Source organism: Anolis sagrei, chromosome 11 (assembly GCF_037176765.1).
Source record: "Anolis sagrei isolate rAnoSag1 chromosome 11, rAnoSag1.mat, whole genome shotgun sequence".
NCBI classification, from domain to species: domain Eukaryota; kingdom Metazoa; phylum Chordata; class Lepidosauria; order Squamata; family Dactyloidae; genus Anolis; species Anolis sagrei.
The window spans coordinates 24,691,226-24,710,632 of record NC_090031.1 but is presented as its reverse complement, the minus strand read 5'-3'; the positions used below and the strand labels follow the sequence as shown (position 1 = coordinate 24,710,632).

The following is a 19,407-nucleotide window of genomic DNA, read 5'->3' as shown; positions in this document are numbered from 1 at the left end:
GCACGTAAAGAAGGCCGTGGCCGCCTTGGAAGTACAAGAAACCTCTCAACGCCTCGGAAGTGCCGGGAGGCAAAACGGGCAAGGTACCGACATGTCAAGTTTCGACCGCATCGGACAATCTTTCGTGTGCTCCTTGTATTCCTAATGCACAGAATTACTTTAGAAGATAGGGGTGTGCAAAATGGCCGAAATCCGTTCTGGGAAGATTCCGGGAGATTACGAGGATTGGATTTGTAATTCGCGATCCAGAGTTCTATGAGGGTTGAATGAAAAGTAATGCCTCCACCTTCATAACTCCTCAACAGATGGCAGTACTGGTATGCGGCAGGTACTGTCTTGTTCAGTAGACTCTCCTCTACAGCTCCATTTTGGCGGGAAGCCCTAGCATTGAACGGTTGTGTTGTTAAAGTGTGAAGTATGGAACCCTGCACAGACGGTCGGTCAGTGTGACTTAAGCAACGTGCAGTCATTGAATTCTTGACATTAAGTCTAGTCTTGTCTGACTCTGGGGGTTGGTGCTCATCTCCATTTCTAAGCTGAAGAGCCAGCATTGTCCATAGACACTTCGAAGGTTATGTGGCAGGCATGGCTGCATGGCATGCTGTTACCTTCCCATCGGAGTAGTATCTATTGATCTACTCACATTTGTATGTTTTTCGAACTGCTAGGTTGGCAGAAACTGCTAGGTTGGCAGAAGGTGTGATTCATCAGAGAATGCAAGTTGTTTATGGTGATTGTGTTGGGAGCCCCCGGTGGCACAGTGGGTTAAACCCCTGTGCTGGCAGGACTGAAGACGGACAGGTAGCAGGTTCGAATCTGGGGAGAGGCGGATGAGCTCCCTCTATCAGCTCCAGCTCCTCATGCGGGGACATGAGAGAAGCCTCCCACAAGGATGATAAAAAAACATCAAATCATCCGGGTGTCCCCTGGGCAACGTCCTTGCAGACGGCCAATTCTCTCACACCAGAAGCGATTTGCAGTTTCTCAAGTCGCTCCTGACACGACAAAAAAAAAAATGGTGATTGTGTTGATGTGTGTACTGTGCATCGTTGGGCAAGAAAGTTTAAAGATGTTGAGGTGGGAACATCTGACTTGTGTGACAAATTTATTTATTTATTTATTTCGGGTACTTCTCCCCCGCCCTTCTCAACCCCCTAAGGGGGACTCAGGGCGGCTTCCAACCAGCATACATTTGATGCCTACAATTCAACACAATAAAATACATAGTAACAATAATTATAAACAGTTAAAACATTACATTATTGGCAGGGGGTTGGACTGGATGGCCCAGGAGGTCTCTTCCAACTCTTTGATTCTATGATTCTATGATAAAAAGCCAGCCTGGTGGCCATCGTTTCGCCAAGTCCGTAATTAATAAATTCATTCCACTTATCATAGTCCGTTTCCAAAGCTTTGGTCGTCATTGTCCTTGTCAGTCTGCCAGATTACCCAAAGGCCTGGTCCCATATCCATGTTTTTAATTTCCTTCTGAAAGAAAGGAGGGATGACAATGATCTAATTTCCCTGGGGAGTGAATTCCACATGCGAGGGGCTACCACCGAGAAGGCCCTGTCCCTCGTCCCCACCAATCTCATCTGTGACAAACAAAGAGCTGGATGTCCTGTGACTGCAACCACCAAGTTTCACAAGCAAAAGGTTGACAGATTGATTCAGGACGATCGTTGTATCACTCAGAGAGAAATGTCAAGCATAATCAGCATTTCACAAGAACGTGTGGGTCACATTATTGCTTTGCTTGGCTATCGGAAGATCTGTGCACGATGGGTACCCAGGATGCTGACGCCTGAACTGAAAGCGCACAGACTTGAAACTTCAGAAACTGGATCTCACCACCGTACGACATCCTCCATACAGTCCAGATTTAGCACCGTCTGATTTCCATCTGTTCCCGATAATGAAAAAAGATCTGCGGGGACATCATTATGCTTCTGATGAAGACGTTGAGAGAACTGTGAGACGCTGGTTGCGGAAACAGAGTGTCAACTTTTTCCATGACGGCTTCAGAAAACTTGTTCATCATTGGCAGAAATGTATCCAATTGTCTGGTGATTATGTGGAAAAGTGAATAGTGGTAGTTAAAGAGCACATTCTACGGATTGTTACGCTGCAACTTTTAGACCAGGGGTCCTCAAACTTTTTAAACAGAGGGCCAGGTCGCAGTCCCTCAAACTGTTGGAGGGCCGGATTATAATTTGAAAAAAACATGAATGAATTACTGTGCACACTGCACATATCTTATTTGTAGTGCAAAAAAAAAAGACTTAAAACAATACAATAATTAAAATGAAGAACAATTTTAACAAATATAAACTTATTAGTATTTCAATGGGAAGTGTGTGCCTGCTTTTGGCTGATGAGATAGGATTGTTGTTGTTGTTGTTGTGTACTTTCAAGTAGTTTCAGACTTAGGTTGACCCTGAGCGAGGGCCGGGTAAATGACCTTGGAGGGCCGTATCTGGCCCCTGGGCCTTAGTTTGAGGACCCCTGTGCTAGACTGTCCCCTCCTAGGAGTGGCTCCACCCACTCATCTCTCCTCCTTCTCTCTCTCTCTCACTCATTCAATCCCTTTCCTCTCCTCTTTCCCCCTCCCTTCCTCCCTCTCTCCCCTTTCACACCACACTTCCCGCTGGCTCCTCCTTACACGCATAGCTCTTCTCATCCTCCACCTCTTCCCCCTCCTTCTCAGTTCACACACTCCTTCTTCGCCTTCCTCTCTTCCTCCTCCTCCTCCTCCTCCTCCTCCTCTTCCTCCTCCTCCTCCCCCCCCCCCCGCCTCCCTGTCAGTGAGTACCTCCACGTGGGGGTACTCACTGGTAACGGGTGAGACTCAGGGCTCAGGATTGAGAGGGTGCGTGGAAGTAGCGGGAGAGAATATTTAAAATATTTTCAGTAAATATTTTAAATTCATATTTATTGAAAAACTGCAAATCAGCGAGTGTGCGAAAAGCGAACCGCGAAGTAGTGAGGGACCACTGTATACGGATCTCCAATGTGCACCAGTTGCGCCTGTACCTTGGGAAGTCTGACTTGGCCACAGTGGTCCACGCTCTGGTTACATCCCAAATAGGTTACTGCAACGCACTCTACGTGGGGTTGCCTTTGAAGACTGTTCGGAGACCAACTAGTCCAACGGGCGGCAGCCAGATTACTCACCAGAGCGCCATACAGGGAGCATACCACCCCCCTGCTGTGTCAGCTCCACTGTCCACCTCCGAGCACAATTCAAAGTGCTGGTCTTGGCCTATAAAACCTTATATGGCTCCGGCCCAGCTTACTTATCCAAACGTATCTCTTTCTACGTTCCACCTCGTAATTTAAGATCTACTGGGGAGGCCCTGCTCTCGGTCCCACCAGCATCTCAAACACATCTGGTGGGGACGAGGGACAGGGCCTTCTCGGTGGTGACCCCCCGCTTGTGGAATTCGCTCCCCAGCGAGATTAGATCGGCGTCCTCCCTCCTTACTTTTAGGAAAAAACTAAAGATGTGGTTTTGGAGCCAGATCTTTGGCTAGTGGGCACAGCAGCACTTTAGGCACTGAACTCGGACAATAGGATTGTTATGAAAATTGGAAACGGCTATATGACTTGTGATTATTTGATCTGTTCTTTGTGATTATGTAATTTTAATTAATATCACTGTTTAATTGTTATGTAATAGGATTTTATATTGTTGTTATTGATACTGTTGGCATTGAACTGTTGCCTGTGTTAGCCGCCCTGAGCCCCCCCTCGGTGGTGAGAAGGGCGGGGTAGAAATAGTGTAAATAATAAATAAATAAATAAATGTACAGGTGGAGTTCATCACAGGCCGGAGCAACTTGAGGAAACCCTCTGGTTGGCAATGGAAAGGCCACTGATCCCGATCCCGGCCCGTGCCAATCTGGTGCCATGGAGGAGATTCTGGAACCCGTGGGCACCAAAGAGTGGCCAGCGGGCATTGTTTCTTCTCTCTTGTGAAGGAAGCTTCACAGCCTGAGAAAAGCCAGCTGCTTGTGTCTATTAATCCCGATGACATATTGAGAACGACCGAGGCGTTGCGGCTCATAAAAAAGATGAATCAGAACTGGTTTTATAACACAACTTTTTGTGCGTGCAGGGAAACGTCGCTATTACGAGACTTTGCGAAATCGCTGATTTCAGGCTTCCGAGTGCCAGCTCCCGATGCGGCGTTTTGCCCTCGGAAGTGTGAAAGAAGGAGGAATCCTTTTGAAGATCCTCCGGAATGCTGTCCCAGCTTGCCCATCAATGCAATTTAATCCATTATTCTACTTAAAGTGTTTCTTGTCGCTTCAAGAACGCAGCGGGAACAGTTCGACCCTCGGCTGTTCCGCTGCGCCATGGGGAGGTTCTCTTTGAAGCGCCGTACACGGTTGCTTCGACGTGTGAGGTGTGCTGGCGACACTTTGAGAGCGGTGGCACCTCGGGATAAGAAGCAGGAAGACATTGAGGGACCCCAAATAAATTGGATGGGCCACTGGTGGGCAAGGCTGACCCATTACAACAACCTTTCTCAACCTGGGGGTCGGGACTACTGGAGGGGGGTCGCGAGGGGACATCTTGAGGGGTCACCAAAGACCATCAGAAAACACAGTATTTTCTGTTGATCATGAGGATTCTGTGTGGGAACCTTGGCCAAATTACATCATTGGTGGGGTTCAGAATGCTCTGTAATTGTAGGTGAACTATAAATCCCAGCAACTACAAATCCCAAATGTCAAGTTCTATTTTCTCCAAACTCCACCAGTGTTCACATTTGGGTATATTGAGTATTTGTGCCAAGTTTGTTCCAGATCCATCATTCTTTGAGTCCACAGTGCTCTTTGAATGTAGGTTAACTACAACTCCCAAACTCAAGGTCAATGCCCACAAAATCCTTCTAGTATTTTGTTAGTCATGGGAGTTCTGTGTGCAATGTTTGATTGAATTCCATCGTTAGTGGGGTTCAGAATGCTCTAAGCAACGACAACTCCCAAATGTCAAGGATTATTTTCCCCAAACTCCACCAGTGTTCACATTTGTGCATAGTGATTATCAATTCCAAGTTTGGTCCAGATCCATCCTTGTTTGAGTCTACAGTGCTCTCTGGATGTAGATGAACTACAACTCCCAAACTCAAGGTCAATGCCCACTAAACTCTTGCAGTATTTTCTTTTGGTCATGGGAGTTCTGTGTGTGGAGTTTGGCCCAATTCTATCATTGGTGGGGATTAGAATGCTCTTTGATTGAAGGTGAACTATACATCCCAGCCACTACAACTCCCAAATGTCAAGGTCTATTTTCTTCAAACTCCACCAGTGATCACATTTTGGCATATTGAGTATTTGTGCCAAGTTTGTTCCAGATCCATCATTCTTTGAGTCCACAGTGCTCTTTGAATGTAGGTTAACTACAACTCCCAAACTCAAGGTCAATGCCTACAAAATCCTTCTAGTATTTTGTTAGTCTTGGGAGTTCTGTGTGCAATATTTGGTTGAATTCCATTGTTGGTGGGGTTCACAATGCTCTTTGATTGGAGGTGAACTATACATCCCAGCAACTACAGCTCCCAAATGACAAGGTCTATTTTCCCCAAACTCCACCAATGTTCAGATTTGGGCATATTGAGTATTTGTGCCAAGTTTGGTCCAGATCCTTCATTGTTTTGAGTTCACAGTGCTCTCTGGTTGTAAGTGAACTACAACTTGGAAACTCAAGGTCGATGCCCACCAAACCCTTCCAGTATTTTCTGTTGGTTGTGGGAGTTCTGTGTGCCAAGTTTGGGTCAATTCAAACATTGGTGAAGTTCAGAATGTTCTTTGATTGTAAGTGAACTATAAATCCCAGCAACTACAACTCCCAAATGACAGTATCAATCCCCTCCAACCCCACCAGTATCGGGTATTTGCGCCCAATTGGTCCAGTGAATGAAAATCCATCCTGCATATCAGATATTTACATAGCAAAATGACAGTTGTGAAGTAGCAACGAAAATAATGTTCTGGTTGGGGGTCACCATAACAAGAGGAACTACATTAAGGGGTCACAGCATTCAGAAGGTTGAGAAACCCTACATTACAGCAATAAAGTCAGATTGATCGTGAAGGATAGAATTAATCTTATGCCACGCGGGTTCTTAGGTGTCACCCTCCCCCAAGTTCTCATGAACCTTCTCTTTGTGGCGTCATCATCCATTCAAGTGGATCCAGTGTCAGGTCTCTGGGACTCTCCCGTCATTGGACTCAGTGATAGACGATCGGTCTCTGCTTCTGTTTCCTCACAGGTCGGATGAAATCGAGATGATCATGACGGACCTTGAAAGAGCGAATCAGGTAGGATTTCAAAGCAGGCAACACAATAATAGTAATAACCACCATAGCATGATGTCACACGATTTCCCCCCCTGTGTTATCAATGTAATTTCCTATTTGTTTCTGTCAAAAACATGGGGAAACGGCACAAACAGGAAATAACATTTCAAACTACAGGAAACGGGATTCCACCAAAACATTAGGAAGAACTTCCTGACTGTGAGAGCTGTTCAGCAGTGGAACTCTCTGCCCTGGAGTGTAGTGGAGGCTCCATCTTTCGAGGCTTTGAAGCAGAGACTGGATGGCCATCTGTTGGGGGTGCTTTGAACGACATTTTTCTGCTTCTTAGCAGAATGGGTTTGGACTGGATGGCCCGCAAGGTCCCTTCCAACTCTATGATTCTCTGATTCTATGTTCAGCAGTGGAACTCTGCCTGGAGGCTCCATCTTTGGAGGCTTTGAAGCAGAGGCTGGATGGCCATCTGTTGGGGGTGCTTTGAACGAAATTTTTCTGCTTCTTAGCAGAATGGGGTTGGACTGGATGGCCCACAAGGTCCCTTCCAACTCTATGATTCTATGATTCTATGTTCAGCAGTGGAACTCTCTGCCTGGAGTGTGGTGGAGGCTCCATCTTTGTAGGCCTTGATGCAGAGGCTGGATGGCCATCTGTTGGGGGTGCTTTGAATGAAATTTTTCTGCTTCTTAGCAGAATGGGGTTAGACTGGATGGCCCACAAGGTCCCTTCCAACTCTACGATTCTCTGATTCTATGTTCAGCAGTGGAACTCTCTGCCTGGAGTGTGGTGGAAGCTCCATCTTTGGAGGTTTTGAAGCAGAGGTTGGATGGCCATCTGTTGGGGGTGCTTTGAATGCAGTTTTCCTGCTTGTTGGCAGAATGAGGTTGGAGTGGATGGCACACCAGGTCTCTTCCAACTCTAGGATTGTATGATTCCAACACTTTTGAACCAGGAACAGATTTTTTTTTCAAATTCTGTCCAAATGTATCTCCCTCTATAATCCACCTCGGAGATTAAGAACTTCTGGGGAGGCCCCACTCTCAGTCCCACCACACTTACAAGTGCGACTGATGGGGACAAGAAACAGGGCCTTCTTTGAAACAGGCTGGATGGCCATCTGTCGGGAGTGCTTTGAATGCAATTGTCCTGCTTCTTGGCAGAATGGGGTTGGGCTGGATGATGGATCACCAGGTCTCTTCTGAGTCTATGATTCCATGTGGCTCTGCGTTGCCAAATTCATGCGGTGTTTTGGAGAAGACAGAAAGGGTATCACGGCTGCATTCCTAATGGAGCCCATGTCCCTCCAGATCACTTTGGACTACAACGAGACAGGAAGCTTCCCACCTGAGTGGAAATCATCTATGGGACAGAAGGCAAGCTATTTAACCTCAGCAATATCAAGGTTACAACATCTGTTATAGAACTCCAATATGCTGATGACAACGTTGTCTGTGCGCATTCAGAAGAAGACCTACATGCCACTCTAAACACCTTCTCAGAAGCATACGAGAAGCTCGACCTATCATTGAACATCGAGAAAACCAAAGTGCTCTTCCAGCAGTCACCAGCCAATCCCTCTCCAATGCCAGAAATACAGCTTAAAGACGTAACATTAGAAAATGTTGATCATTTCCGCTCCCTTGGCAGCCACCTCGCCACAAAAGTCAACATTGACACTGAAATACAACACCGCCTGAGCTCTGTGAGTGCAGCATTTTTCCAAATGAAGCAGAGAGTGTTTGAGGACCGGGACATCCGTAGGGATACCAAGGTACTTGTTTACAAAGCCAGAGATACAGCTTAATGGGGTAACATTAGAAAATGTGACTCATGGGGACAGCCACCTCTCCATAAAAGTCACCATTGACACTGAAATACAACATCACCTGAGCTCTGCGAGTGCAGCTTTTTTCCGAATGAAGCAGAGAGTGTTTGAGGACCGGGACATCTGTAGGGATACCAAGATGCTTGTTTACAAAACCAAAGATACATCTTAATGGGGTAACATTAGAAAATGTGACTGATGGGGACAGCCACCTCTCCATAAAAGTCAACATTGACACTGAAATACAACACAGCCTGAGCTCTGCAAGTGCAGCATTTTTCCAAATGAAGCAGAGAGTGTTTGAGCACCGGGACATCCGTAGGGATACCAAGGTGCTTGTTTACAAAGCCAGAGATACAGCTTAATTGGGTAACAATAGAAAACGTGGACCATTTCCACTCCCTTAGCAGCCACCTCATCACAAAAGTCAACATTGACACTGAAATACAACACTGCCTGAGCTCTGCAAGTGCAGCATTTTTCTGAATGAAACAGAGAGTGTTTGAGGACCGGGACATCCGTAAGGATGTTTATAAAGCTATTGTCCTCCCAACCCTGCTATACGCCTTCGAGACATGGACTGTCTACAGACGTCACATGCAACTAGAACGATTCCATCAGCGCTGCCTCTGGAAAATCCCGGAAATCTCTTAGAAAGACAAGCGGATAAATGTCAGCGTGCTGTAAGAAGAAAAGACCACCAGCATTGAAGCGACGGTCCTCCGCCATCAACTCCGCTGGATCGGCCACATTGTCCGGATGCCTGACCACTGTCTCCCAAAGTAGTTGCTCTACTCTGAACTCAAGAATGGAAAAGGGAATACTAGGTTCTTGTGGATTTTTTCGGGCTATAGGGCCATGTTCTAGAGGCATTTCTCCTGACGTTTCGCCTGCATCTATGGCAAGCATCCTCAGAGGTAGTGAGGTCTGTTGGAAATAGGAAAGTGGGTTTATATATCTGTGGAATGGCTGGGGTGGGGCCAAGAGCTCTTCTCTGCTGGAGCTAGGTGTGAATGTTTCAACTGACCACCTTCATTAGCATTTGAAGGCCTGGCTGAGCCTGGAAAAATCTTTTGTTGAGAGGTGTTAAGATGGGAAAGGGAATGTTGGTGGGCAGGAAAAGAGATTGAAAGGTGGGCTTAAAGCCAAGAAGGTCCAGAAGGTAGAAGAAGCAACAAGGGGATTGACTACTCTTGATCTCATCTTAACAAATGCGGAGGACCTGATCGATGCGGTCGAAGTGGTAGGATCCTTAGGGGCAAGTGACCACGTGCTCCTGCAATTTGAGGTACAAAGGAAGGCCGAAACTAAGACAAGTCAAACCCGCATTTTGGACTTTAGGAGAGCTGATTTCCAAAAAATGAAGGAAACGCTGAGCAGCATTCCGTGGACACAGATACTAAAAGACAAGGGAGTTACGGATGGATGGGAATTTCTCAAGAGTGAAATACTCAAGGCGCAATTGCAAACTGTGCCAACAAAGAGAAAAAATAGGACAAGTGCAAAGAAGCCAGAATGGATGTCCAAAGAACTTCTAACTGTGCTAAGACACAAAAGAGACATGCACAAGAAGTGGAAAAAGGGAGAAATCACCAAAGAAGAATTCAAACAAATAGCCAACACCTGTAGGGAAAAGGTCCGCAAGGCTAAAGCAAAAAACGAGCTCAGACTTGCCAGGGACATTAAAAACAATAAAAAGGGCTTCTATTCTTATGTCAGTAGAAAAAGGAAAAACAAGGAGGCGATAGGACCTCTTCGAGGAGAAGATGGGGCAATGCTGACAGGGGATAGGGAAAAGGCAGAACTACTTAATGCCTTCTTTGCCTCGGTCTTCTCACAAAAAGAGAGTCTTCAACCTCAGCAAGATGGAGTGGATGAGGGTTTGGAGGACATCCAACCCCAAATTGGGAAAGAAGTCGTTCAGGAATACCTGGCCGCTCTTAATGAGTTCAAGTCCCCAGGGCCAGATCAACTACACCCCAGAGTATTGAAGGAACTAGCGGAAGTCATTTCGGAACCATTGGCAACCATCTTTGAGAGTTCTTGGAGAACGGGAGAAGTTCCAGCAGATTGGAGGAGGGCCAATGTGGTCCCAATCTTCAAGAAGGGAAAAAAGGATGACCCAAACAACTACCGTCCGGTCAGCCTCACGTCGATACCGGGCAAGATTCTGGAAAAGATTGTTAAGGAAGTGGTCTGCAAACACTTAGAAACAAATGCAGTCATCGCTAATAGTCAACATGGATTTATCAAAAACAAGTCATGTCAGACTAATCTGATCTCTTTCTTCGATAGAGCTACAAGCTGGGTAGATGCAGGGAATGCCGTGGATGTAGCGTACCTGGATTTCAGTAAGGCCTTCGACAAGGTCCCCCATGACCTTCTGGCAAGGAAACTAGTCCAATGTGGGCTAGGCAAAACTACGGTGAGGTGGATCTGGAATTGGTTAAGTGGACGAACACAGAGAGTGCTCACTAATGCTTCCTCTTCATCTTGGAAAGAAGTGACAAGTGGAGTGCCGCAGGGTTCCGTCCTGGGCCCGGTCCTGTTCAACATCTTTATTAATGACTTAGATGAAGGGCTAGAAGGCATGATCATCAAGTTTGCAGACGACACCAAATTGGGAGGGATAGCCAATAGTCCAGAGGACAGGAGCAGAATTCAAAACGATCTTGACAGATTAGAGAGATGGGCCAAAACTAACAAAATGAAGTTCAACAGTGACAAATGCAAGATACTCCACTTTGGCAGAAAAAACGAAATGCAAAGATACAGAATGGGTGACGCCTGGCTCGAGAGCAGTACGTGTGAAAAAGATCTTGGAGTCCTCGTGGGGAGGAAGTTAAACATGAGCCAACAATGTGATGTGGCGGCAAAAAAAGCCAATGGGATTTTGGCCTGCATCAAGAGGAGCATAGTGTCTAGATCTAAGGAAGTAATGCTACCCCTCTATTCTGCTTTGGTTAGACCACACCTGGAATATTGTGTCCAATTCTGGGCGCCACAATTCAAGAGAGATATTGACAAGCTGGAATGTGTCCAGAGGAGGGCGACTAAAATGATCAAGGGTCTGGAGAACAAGCCCTATGAGGAGCGGCTTAGGGAACTGGGCATGTTTAGCCTGAAGAAGAGAAGGCTGAGAGGAGATATGATAGCCATGTATAAATATGTGAGAGGAAGCCACAGGGAGGAGGGAGCAAGCTTGTTTTCTGCTTCCTTGGAGACTAGGACGCGGAACAATGGCTTCAAACTACAGGAGAGGAGATTCCATCTGAACATGAGGAAGAACTTCCTGACTGTGAGAGCCGTTCAGCAGTGGAACTCTCTGCCCCGGAGTGTGGTGGAGGCTCCTTCTTTGGAATCTTTTAAACAGAGGCTGGATGGCCATCTGTCAGGGGTGATTTGAATGCAATATTCCTGCTTCTTGGCAGGGGGTTGGACTGGATGGCCCATGAGGTCTCTTCCAACTCTTTGATTCTATGATTCTATGATTCTATGAAAACTGTGGCATAGACACTGAGAACTGGGAAACCCTGGCCCTTGAGCGCTGCAACTGGAGGTCAGCTGTGACCAGCAGTGCTGTAGATTTTGAAGAGGTGAAAGAGAGAAATGTGCCAAGAGAAAGGCACGTCAAACCAATCCCGACCGGGACCACCTTCCACCTGGAAACCAATGCTCTCATTGCGGGAGAAGATGCAGGTCAGTCACCTACGGACCTGCCACCAGTACACTGATCCTACTCGGACAACGAGGGATCAACTAAGTAAGTAAGGACTACAACTCCCATTGCCAAAATGGGTGACGAAGTGGGACGGTCAGTGTCCCACAATGTCTCCAGGGCCATGGATTGAACCAGATGTGGAACCTTTGGGGAGGGAGTACCGAAAAAAAAGCAGGACGGGCCCTGATGGAAGATCGCAGCCTCTGGAAAACCCGAACCGAAGCCAGCGCGCATTGTGTTCCGTTCATGCGGAAGGGGCCGCGGCGCTCTGAACGCTGCTGCGTTTGCGCGTGAGAACGATTCCCGCGAGGGCCGGCTTTGGCTGGGAGCACAGGAGGCAATTGAATCAAAGGGATTCCATTTCCAGTGGCATTCATTCACTCATTCATTCCGCCTGGGAAATGCAGTGGGCCGCAGCCTTTTGTGTCGGCAGGGGATTCCTTGCTCCTAGCGTTAAATTACTGTCATAATCGCTCAATTATGCCTTCCTTGTACTGTTTAAAATAAAAATCCATCACATTCAGAGAATGCCCCCCATTCCCCCCCCCCTCCCCATCATTTATATTAGGTTGAGTGTTTAGGAAAATCAATTATATTCAGTCGGGCGTGGATTGATGAATGTTTCTGCAATAATTGCCAGTTGTTCTATCAAATGTACACTCCTCCTCCCGAAATTTCATTCTCCCCCTTCTGATTCCTTCCTTCCAGAGGGCAGAGGTGGCGCAAAGAGAGGCCGAGTCCTTGCGGGAGCAGCTCGCGTCTGCTAACAAATCTCTCCAGCTGGCGACCCAAATCCAGAAAGCGCCGGACGTGGTAAGAGGCAGGAGGCACACGCATACACACAGATATATACAGTGTTCCCTCGCTACTTCGTGGTTCGCTTTTCACGGACTTGCTGTTTTGCGTTTTTAAAATATATATATATATATGGCCATAATAATAACAACAACAACCAGTAAAGTTGGTCCCAGTGGTGATTGGCACACTGGGTGCATTGCCTAAAGACCTTGGCCTGCACTTAAACACAATCAGCGCTGACAAAATTACCATTATCCACTGGGCCAAATTAATGTCTATGGACACCTTGGGAAAACCAGAAGGTAGTATGCTGTGATGATGGCAGAGGACCAGCAGTATAAGTGTAATAATAATAATAATAAATAATGACACAATATGAGGATTTAAAAATTGAACTGCAAAGACTCTGGAACAAGCCAGTCAAGGTGGTCCCAGTGGTGATCGGCACACTGGGTGCATTGCCTAAAGACCTTGGCCTGCACTTAAACACAATCAGCGCTGGCAAAATTACCATTATCCACTGGGCCAAATTAATGTCTATGGACACCTTGGGAAAACCAGAAGGTAGTATGCTGTGATGATGGCAGAGGACCAGCAGTATAAGTATAATAATAATAATAATAATAATAATAATAATAATAATAATAATAATGACACAATATGAGGATTTAAAAATTGAACTGCAGAGATTCTGGAACAAGCCAGTCAAGGGGGTCCAGGTGGTGATCGGCACACTGGGTGCATTGCCTAAAGACCTTGGCCTGCACTTAAACACAATCAGCGTTGACAAAATTACCATTATCCACTGGGCCAAATGGTCCCAAGGTGTCTATGGACACCTTGGGAAAACCAGAAGGTAGTATGCTGTGATGATGGCAGAGGACCAGCAGTATTATTATTATTATTAATTATTAATTATTAATATTATATAATTATATAATTAAATATTATATTATTATTATTATTATTATTATTATTAAATAATAATAATAATAATAATAATAATAATAATAATAATAATAATAATAATAATGACACGATATGAGGATTTAAACATTGAACTGCAAAGACTCTGGAACAAGCCAGTCAAGGTGGTCCCACTGGTGATCGGCACACTGGGTGCATTGCCTGAAGACCTTGGCCTGCACTTAAACATAATCAGTGCTGACAAAATTACCAGCTGCAGAAGGCCACCTTACTGGGATCTGCATCTATTATTCGTCGATACATCACATAGTCCTAGACACTTGGGAAGTGTCCGACGTGTGATCCAATGCAACAGCCAGCAGAGTGATCTTGTCTGCTGTGGACTCATCTTGTTGTGCTTCAAATATTATTATTAATAATAATAATAATAATAATAATAATAATAATAAAGTCCTAGAAACTTGGGAAGTGTCCAACGTGTGATCCAATTCAACAGCTAGCAGAGTGTCTGTACAATAATAACAATAATAATAATAATAATAATAATTTTGTGATACGAAATCCAGCATATAGATCTCATTTGCTATGACATACTGTGTTTTCATATCAGTAAAATAATAATAATAATAATAATAATAATAATAATAATAATAATAATAACAACAACAACACTTTATTGTCAAAGGCCTTTCATGGCCGGAATCACTGGGTTGTTGTAGGTTTTTTTGGGCTATATGGCCATGGTCTAGAGGCATTCTCTAGGCAATGCCTCTAGACCATGGTCATATAGCCCGAAAAAAACCTACAACAACCCAATAATAACACTTTATTTATATTCCGCCCTTCTCACCCCAAAGGGGACTCAAGTACACATACACAGCAAACATTCAATGCTGTTTGTATGAAATAGGACTCTAGATCCAGGGAAGTCATGCTCCCCATGCTCTATTCTGCCTTGGTTGAACTACATCTGGAATACTGTCTCCAATTCTGGGCACCACAATTGAAGGGAGATATTGACTCTAACCTGGAATGTGTCCAGAGGAGGGCAACTAAGATGATCAAGGGTCTGAAGAGCAAGCCCTATGAGGAGCGGCTTAAAGAGCTGGACATGTTTAGCCTGAAGAAGAAAAGGCTGAGAGGAGACATGATGAGGGCAGGTATCAAGATGTGATAGGGAGGAAGAGGGAGCAAGCTTGTTTTCTGCTGCCCTGGATACTAGGACGCAATGGACCAATGGCTTCAAACTACAAGAAAGGAGATTCCATCTGAACATGAGGAAGAACTTCCTGACTGTGAGAGCTGTCCAGCAGTGGAACTCTCTGCCTGGGAGTGTAGTGGAGGCTCCTTTTTTGGAGGCTTTTAAACAGAGGCTGGATGGCCATCTGTCAGGGGTGCTTTTAATGCAATTTTCCTGCTTCTTGGCAGAATGGGGTTGGACTGGATGGCCCAGGAGGTCTCTTCCAACTCTAGGATTCTATGATTTTATGATTCTTCCCCCACAGGAGCAGCCTGGTATCTCTATCTAAGCCAGCTGCTTCTTTGGATGAGCTAATGTTATCCTCCCTTCTCTGCCTGTCAGCTTCCAAAGCAGTTTCATTCCCACACGCTTGCTCCGAAACCCCCTCCGTTCTCCCAACTGGAGAACCATCTTGCTCCATACCCCCTTTGTCTGGGCACTCACAGAACCCCCCACAACCCTCACTGTTATCAGCTGGCTAAACTAGTTGCAGGATGGCATTGGAGGCACATCTTGAGAAAGAAGGGTTCCTCGCCAAACTGTGGGGCAATGGGGTGAACCCCTCCCAAGCCCCTCCAGACGTTGCCAGCGCCGGACACTCACCCCTTCCTGTTGTGCCCCTCCCTCCAGGAGCAGGCGATCGAGGTGCTGACCCGCTCCAGCCTGGAAGCGGAGCTGGCGGCCAAGGAGCGCGAGATTGCGCAGTTGGTGGAAGACGTGCAGCGGCTGCAGGGCAACCTCTCCAAACTCCGGGAGAACTCCACCAGCCAGATCTCCCAACTGGAGCAGCAGCTGACGGCCAAGAACAGCACGCTGAAGGTGAGGATGCCCTTGGGGGGCCTGGGAAGCTGCCCATTGCAAACGTCGGAAAGTTAAATCTCGTATTTATTTATTTATTTACGACATTTATATGCCACCCTTCTCAACTCGAAGAAGACTCAGAGCGGCTTACAAGATATATACACAATATATTATATTATTAGCATAGTATTAATTATTACTGTATTAATTAATTATATTATTATTATATATTATATTATATACCATTATATTGTAATATTATTCATAATATTACATGTAATATAAATATATAATTATAATATATTATTAGTAGTAATAGTATTATATTGATTACATTATAATATTATAAATATTATATGTATATACAACATGTTATATTATATTATTTTATTTTATTAATATAGCACAGGAGACAAGGTGGAACTGTCCCCTGCCCCCCCCCCCCCCTTCGTGTTGACTCGAGGCTTGTGCACAATCAAAGCTAAGGCGCACCTCCGATTCCAAAGTATGGTTCAATGCTATGGAATCCTGGGGACTGTAGTTTTCGCAAGGCCTTGGGCCTTCTCTGCCAAAAAGTTGCCGATGCCTCACCAAACTACAAATCCCAGAATTTCATAGCATGGAGCCCTGGTCATTTCATTAGAGATGGTGTCCCTCAAAGAGGAGCTCCAGAAGCAGCTTCCCCTTTTGCTTTGGCTCAGCACTAAGAGGACCGTACTGCGCGAATCGAATGCGCACCCTAAAGCTCATCCCTTTATTTCCTTTCGACTGTTTCCCACAAATAGGACAGATAAAAGATATCATATATGTGTGTGTGTTGCTGGGTGGAGTGGCCCTCTGTGATGTTGATGGGTTGGGTAGGTGGAGTGGCCCTCTGGTGTCTCTAGATAGGTGGAGTGGCCCTCTGTGGTCTCACTGGATTAGCTGTTGCTGGGTGGATTGGCCCTCTTATGTCTCTGGGTGGGCTGGGTGGAGTGGCCCTCTGATGTCACTAGATCGGTAAAGTGGCCCTCTGATGTCACTGGGTTGGCTGTTGCTGGATGGCATGGCCCTGCTGGATGGCATGGCCCATGTCACTGGGTTGGCTGGGTGGAGCGGCCTTCTGATGTCACTAGATAGGTGGAGTGGCTTGCCATAGTGTCACCGGGTTGGTTTTTGCTGGGTAGGGTGGCCCACTGTGATGTCACTGGGTTGGTTAGGTGAGGTGTCCCTCTGATGTCAATAGATAGGTGGAGTAGCCCCCTGTGGTTCCACTGCATTGGCTGTTGCTGGGTGGCATGGCCCTCTGTGATGTCACTGGGTTGGCTGTTGCTGGGTGGAGTGGCCTTCTGCGATGCCTCTGGGTTGTTAGGTGGAGTAGCCCTCTAATGTTACTAGATAGGTGGATTGGCCCTCTGTGGTGTCACTGGATTAGCTGTTGCTGGGTGGAGTGGCCCTTTGATGTCACTAGATAGGTAAAGTGGCCCTCTGATGTCACTGGGTTGGCTGTTGCTGGGTGGCATGGCCCTCTACGATTTCACTGGGTGGAGCAGCCCTCTGATATCACTAAATAGATGGAGTGGCCCACCATAGTGTCACCGGGTTGGCTGTTGCTGGGTGGGGTGGGCCACTGTGATGTCACTGGGTTGGTTAGGTGGGGTGTCCCTCTGATGTCAATAGATGGGTGGAGTGGCCCCCTGTGGTTCCATTGAATTGGCTGTTGCTGGATGGAGTGGCCCTCTGATGTCACTAGATAGGTGAAGTGGCCCTCTGTGATGTCTCTGGTTTGGCTGTTGTTAGGTGGAGTGGACCTCTGATGTTGCTGGGGAAAAAAGCAGGTGGCATGTGTATGTATGAGGGAGAAAGGAAGGAAAGAGCCCCCAAGAGAGCCATGTTGTCATGGAGGCATTGTGAGGGAGCCCCCCCCCCCCCAGAGCTGCAGAAAGGAGAAAGTAGGCAGATAAATATGCAGATACATCAGTAAAGCTGTACATTTTCTGCCATGTTTCGCCATCATTGAGCCATGTCTTTGGGGGAGTGGGGGTGAGTGATGGGAAGGCCAGATGGTTGAGTATTGATCTGATCTTTTCTTTTGATTTGACTTGAAGCAACTGGAAGAAAAACTGAAGGTGCAAGCGGATTATGAGGAGGTCAAGAAAGAACTGACGTAAGTGTGCCTGCCATGCCTCACCCAACTCCCAGTCCCAGTCGCCCAGAGCATTGAGCCAGGCACCTTCCCCTTTGGCTTGGGCTCAGCATTTGGTTCACGGCTGTCATTTGAGCCTTCTCCACCAAAGGATGCGGGTGCCTCGCCAAACTACAAATCCCAGCATTGCCTAGCGTGGAGCCATTCCAGGAGACGTGGGTCTTTCACCCATAAAGTGTCCAGTAGGTTGAGTTAGTCATGGAGGTTCTGTGTACCAAGTTTGGTCCAGTTCCATCATTGGTGGAAGTCACGGTCTCCCTGGTTGTGGGTGAACTACAACTCCCAGAAAGAAAGGTCTGTTCCCCCCAAACCCCTCAAGTAATTAAATTTCGGCATATCAGGTCTGTGTGCCAAGTTTGCTCCAGGAAAGGGTTAAGGGAGAGTCAGTGGGTGGGGTCATGCAAATTCTACACCGTTGGAGAGAGTCAGAAACACTGAGATGTCTGTGGTGGAGTAAAAACATAAAATATAGGATGAAAGGGTCCTCTTCACTTGGGTGGTGAGCAGGATGGTGTTGGTGGGGGACATTGGCAGGGCTCTTGGACATGTTCATGACGCTCGCTATAACCTGCAGTGTCATTGGAGGGAGGGCCATTGAGGTCTCCTGAGGAGTGGGAGCTAGAGCTGTCTGTGGAAGTGGGAGCTTGTCTGTTTAAGTGGACACCATAGTGTTGTGGTCACACACATATGTTCACTTTTATTGTGTGTATAGATGTCCCCCTAAAAGTCCAAGCCAAGTTCACATCAATAACACAAAAATCGTTGATGTTTGTTACTATTATTTGTTTACTATTATTTATTTTATTATTTATTTATCATTTGTTTACTATTGTTTGTTACTAATTATTACTATTAATAATAACAACAAAAATATTGTTGCTGTTGTTGTTTGTTACTATTATTTGTTTACTATTGTTTAATTAATTATTTAATTATTTGTTTACTATTGTTTGTTATTACTAATTATTACTATTAATAATAACAACAACAAAATATTATTGCTGTTGTTTGTTACTATTATTGGTTTACTATTATTTATCTTATTGTTTATTTATTATTCATTTACTATTGTTTGTTATTAATTATTACTATTAATAATAAAAACAACAACAAAAATATTATTGCTCTTGTGGATTGTTATTGTTATTTGTTTACTATTACTATTGTTTTTTTACTAATAATAATAATAACAACAAAAATATTATTGCTGTTGTGGATTGTTACTATTATTTGTTTACTATTATTTATTTTATTATTTATTTACTATTGCTTGTTACTAATTATTACTATTAATAACAACAACAAAAATATTATTGCTCTTGTTTGTTACTATTCCTTACTTTTATTGTGTATTTTATTATTTATTTATTTATTTATTATTTGTTTACTATTGTTTGTTACTAATTATTACTATCAATAATAATAACAAAATATTATTGCTGTTGTTTGTTACTATTTGTTTACTATTGTTTATTTTATTATTTATTTATTATAGGTTTACTATTGTTTGTTACATAATAATAATAATAATAATAATAATAATAATAATGTGATTAATGCGAAGCTGGTCAAGGCCTCCATATCCAT

At 45.2% G+C, this 19,407-nt stretch overlaps 1 protein-coding gene across 10 annotated transcripts in view; it reads left to right on the top strand.

Moving 5' to 3' along the window:
• The window catches only part of CUX1 (cut like homeobox 1), a 307,807-nt gene that overhangs the window by 184,981 nt on the left and 103,419 nt on the right, over positions 1-19,407 (top strand). For all 10 annotated transcript variants that reach the window (XM_060756991.2, XM_060756990.2, XM_067472043.1 and 7 more), the window contains exons 9-12: positions 6,281-6,329; positions 12,578-12,682; positions 15,465-15,653; positions 17,723-17,781. In XM_060756991.2, coding sequence (XP_060612974.2) covers positions 6,281-6,329; positions 12,578-12,682; positions 15,465-15,653; positions 17,723-17,781 — 402 coding nt within the window. The remainder of the gene's footprint in view (positions 1-6,280; positions 6,330-12,577; positions 12,683-15,464; positions 15,654-17,722; positions 17,782-19,407) is intronic.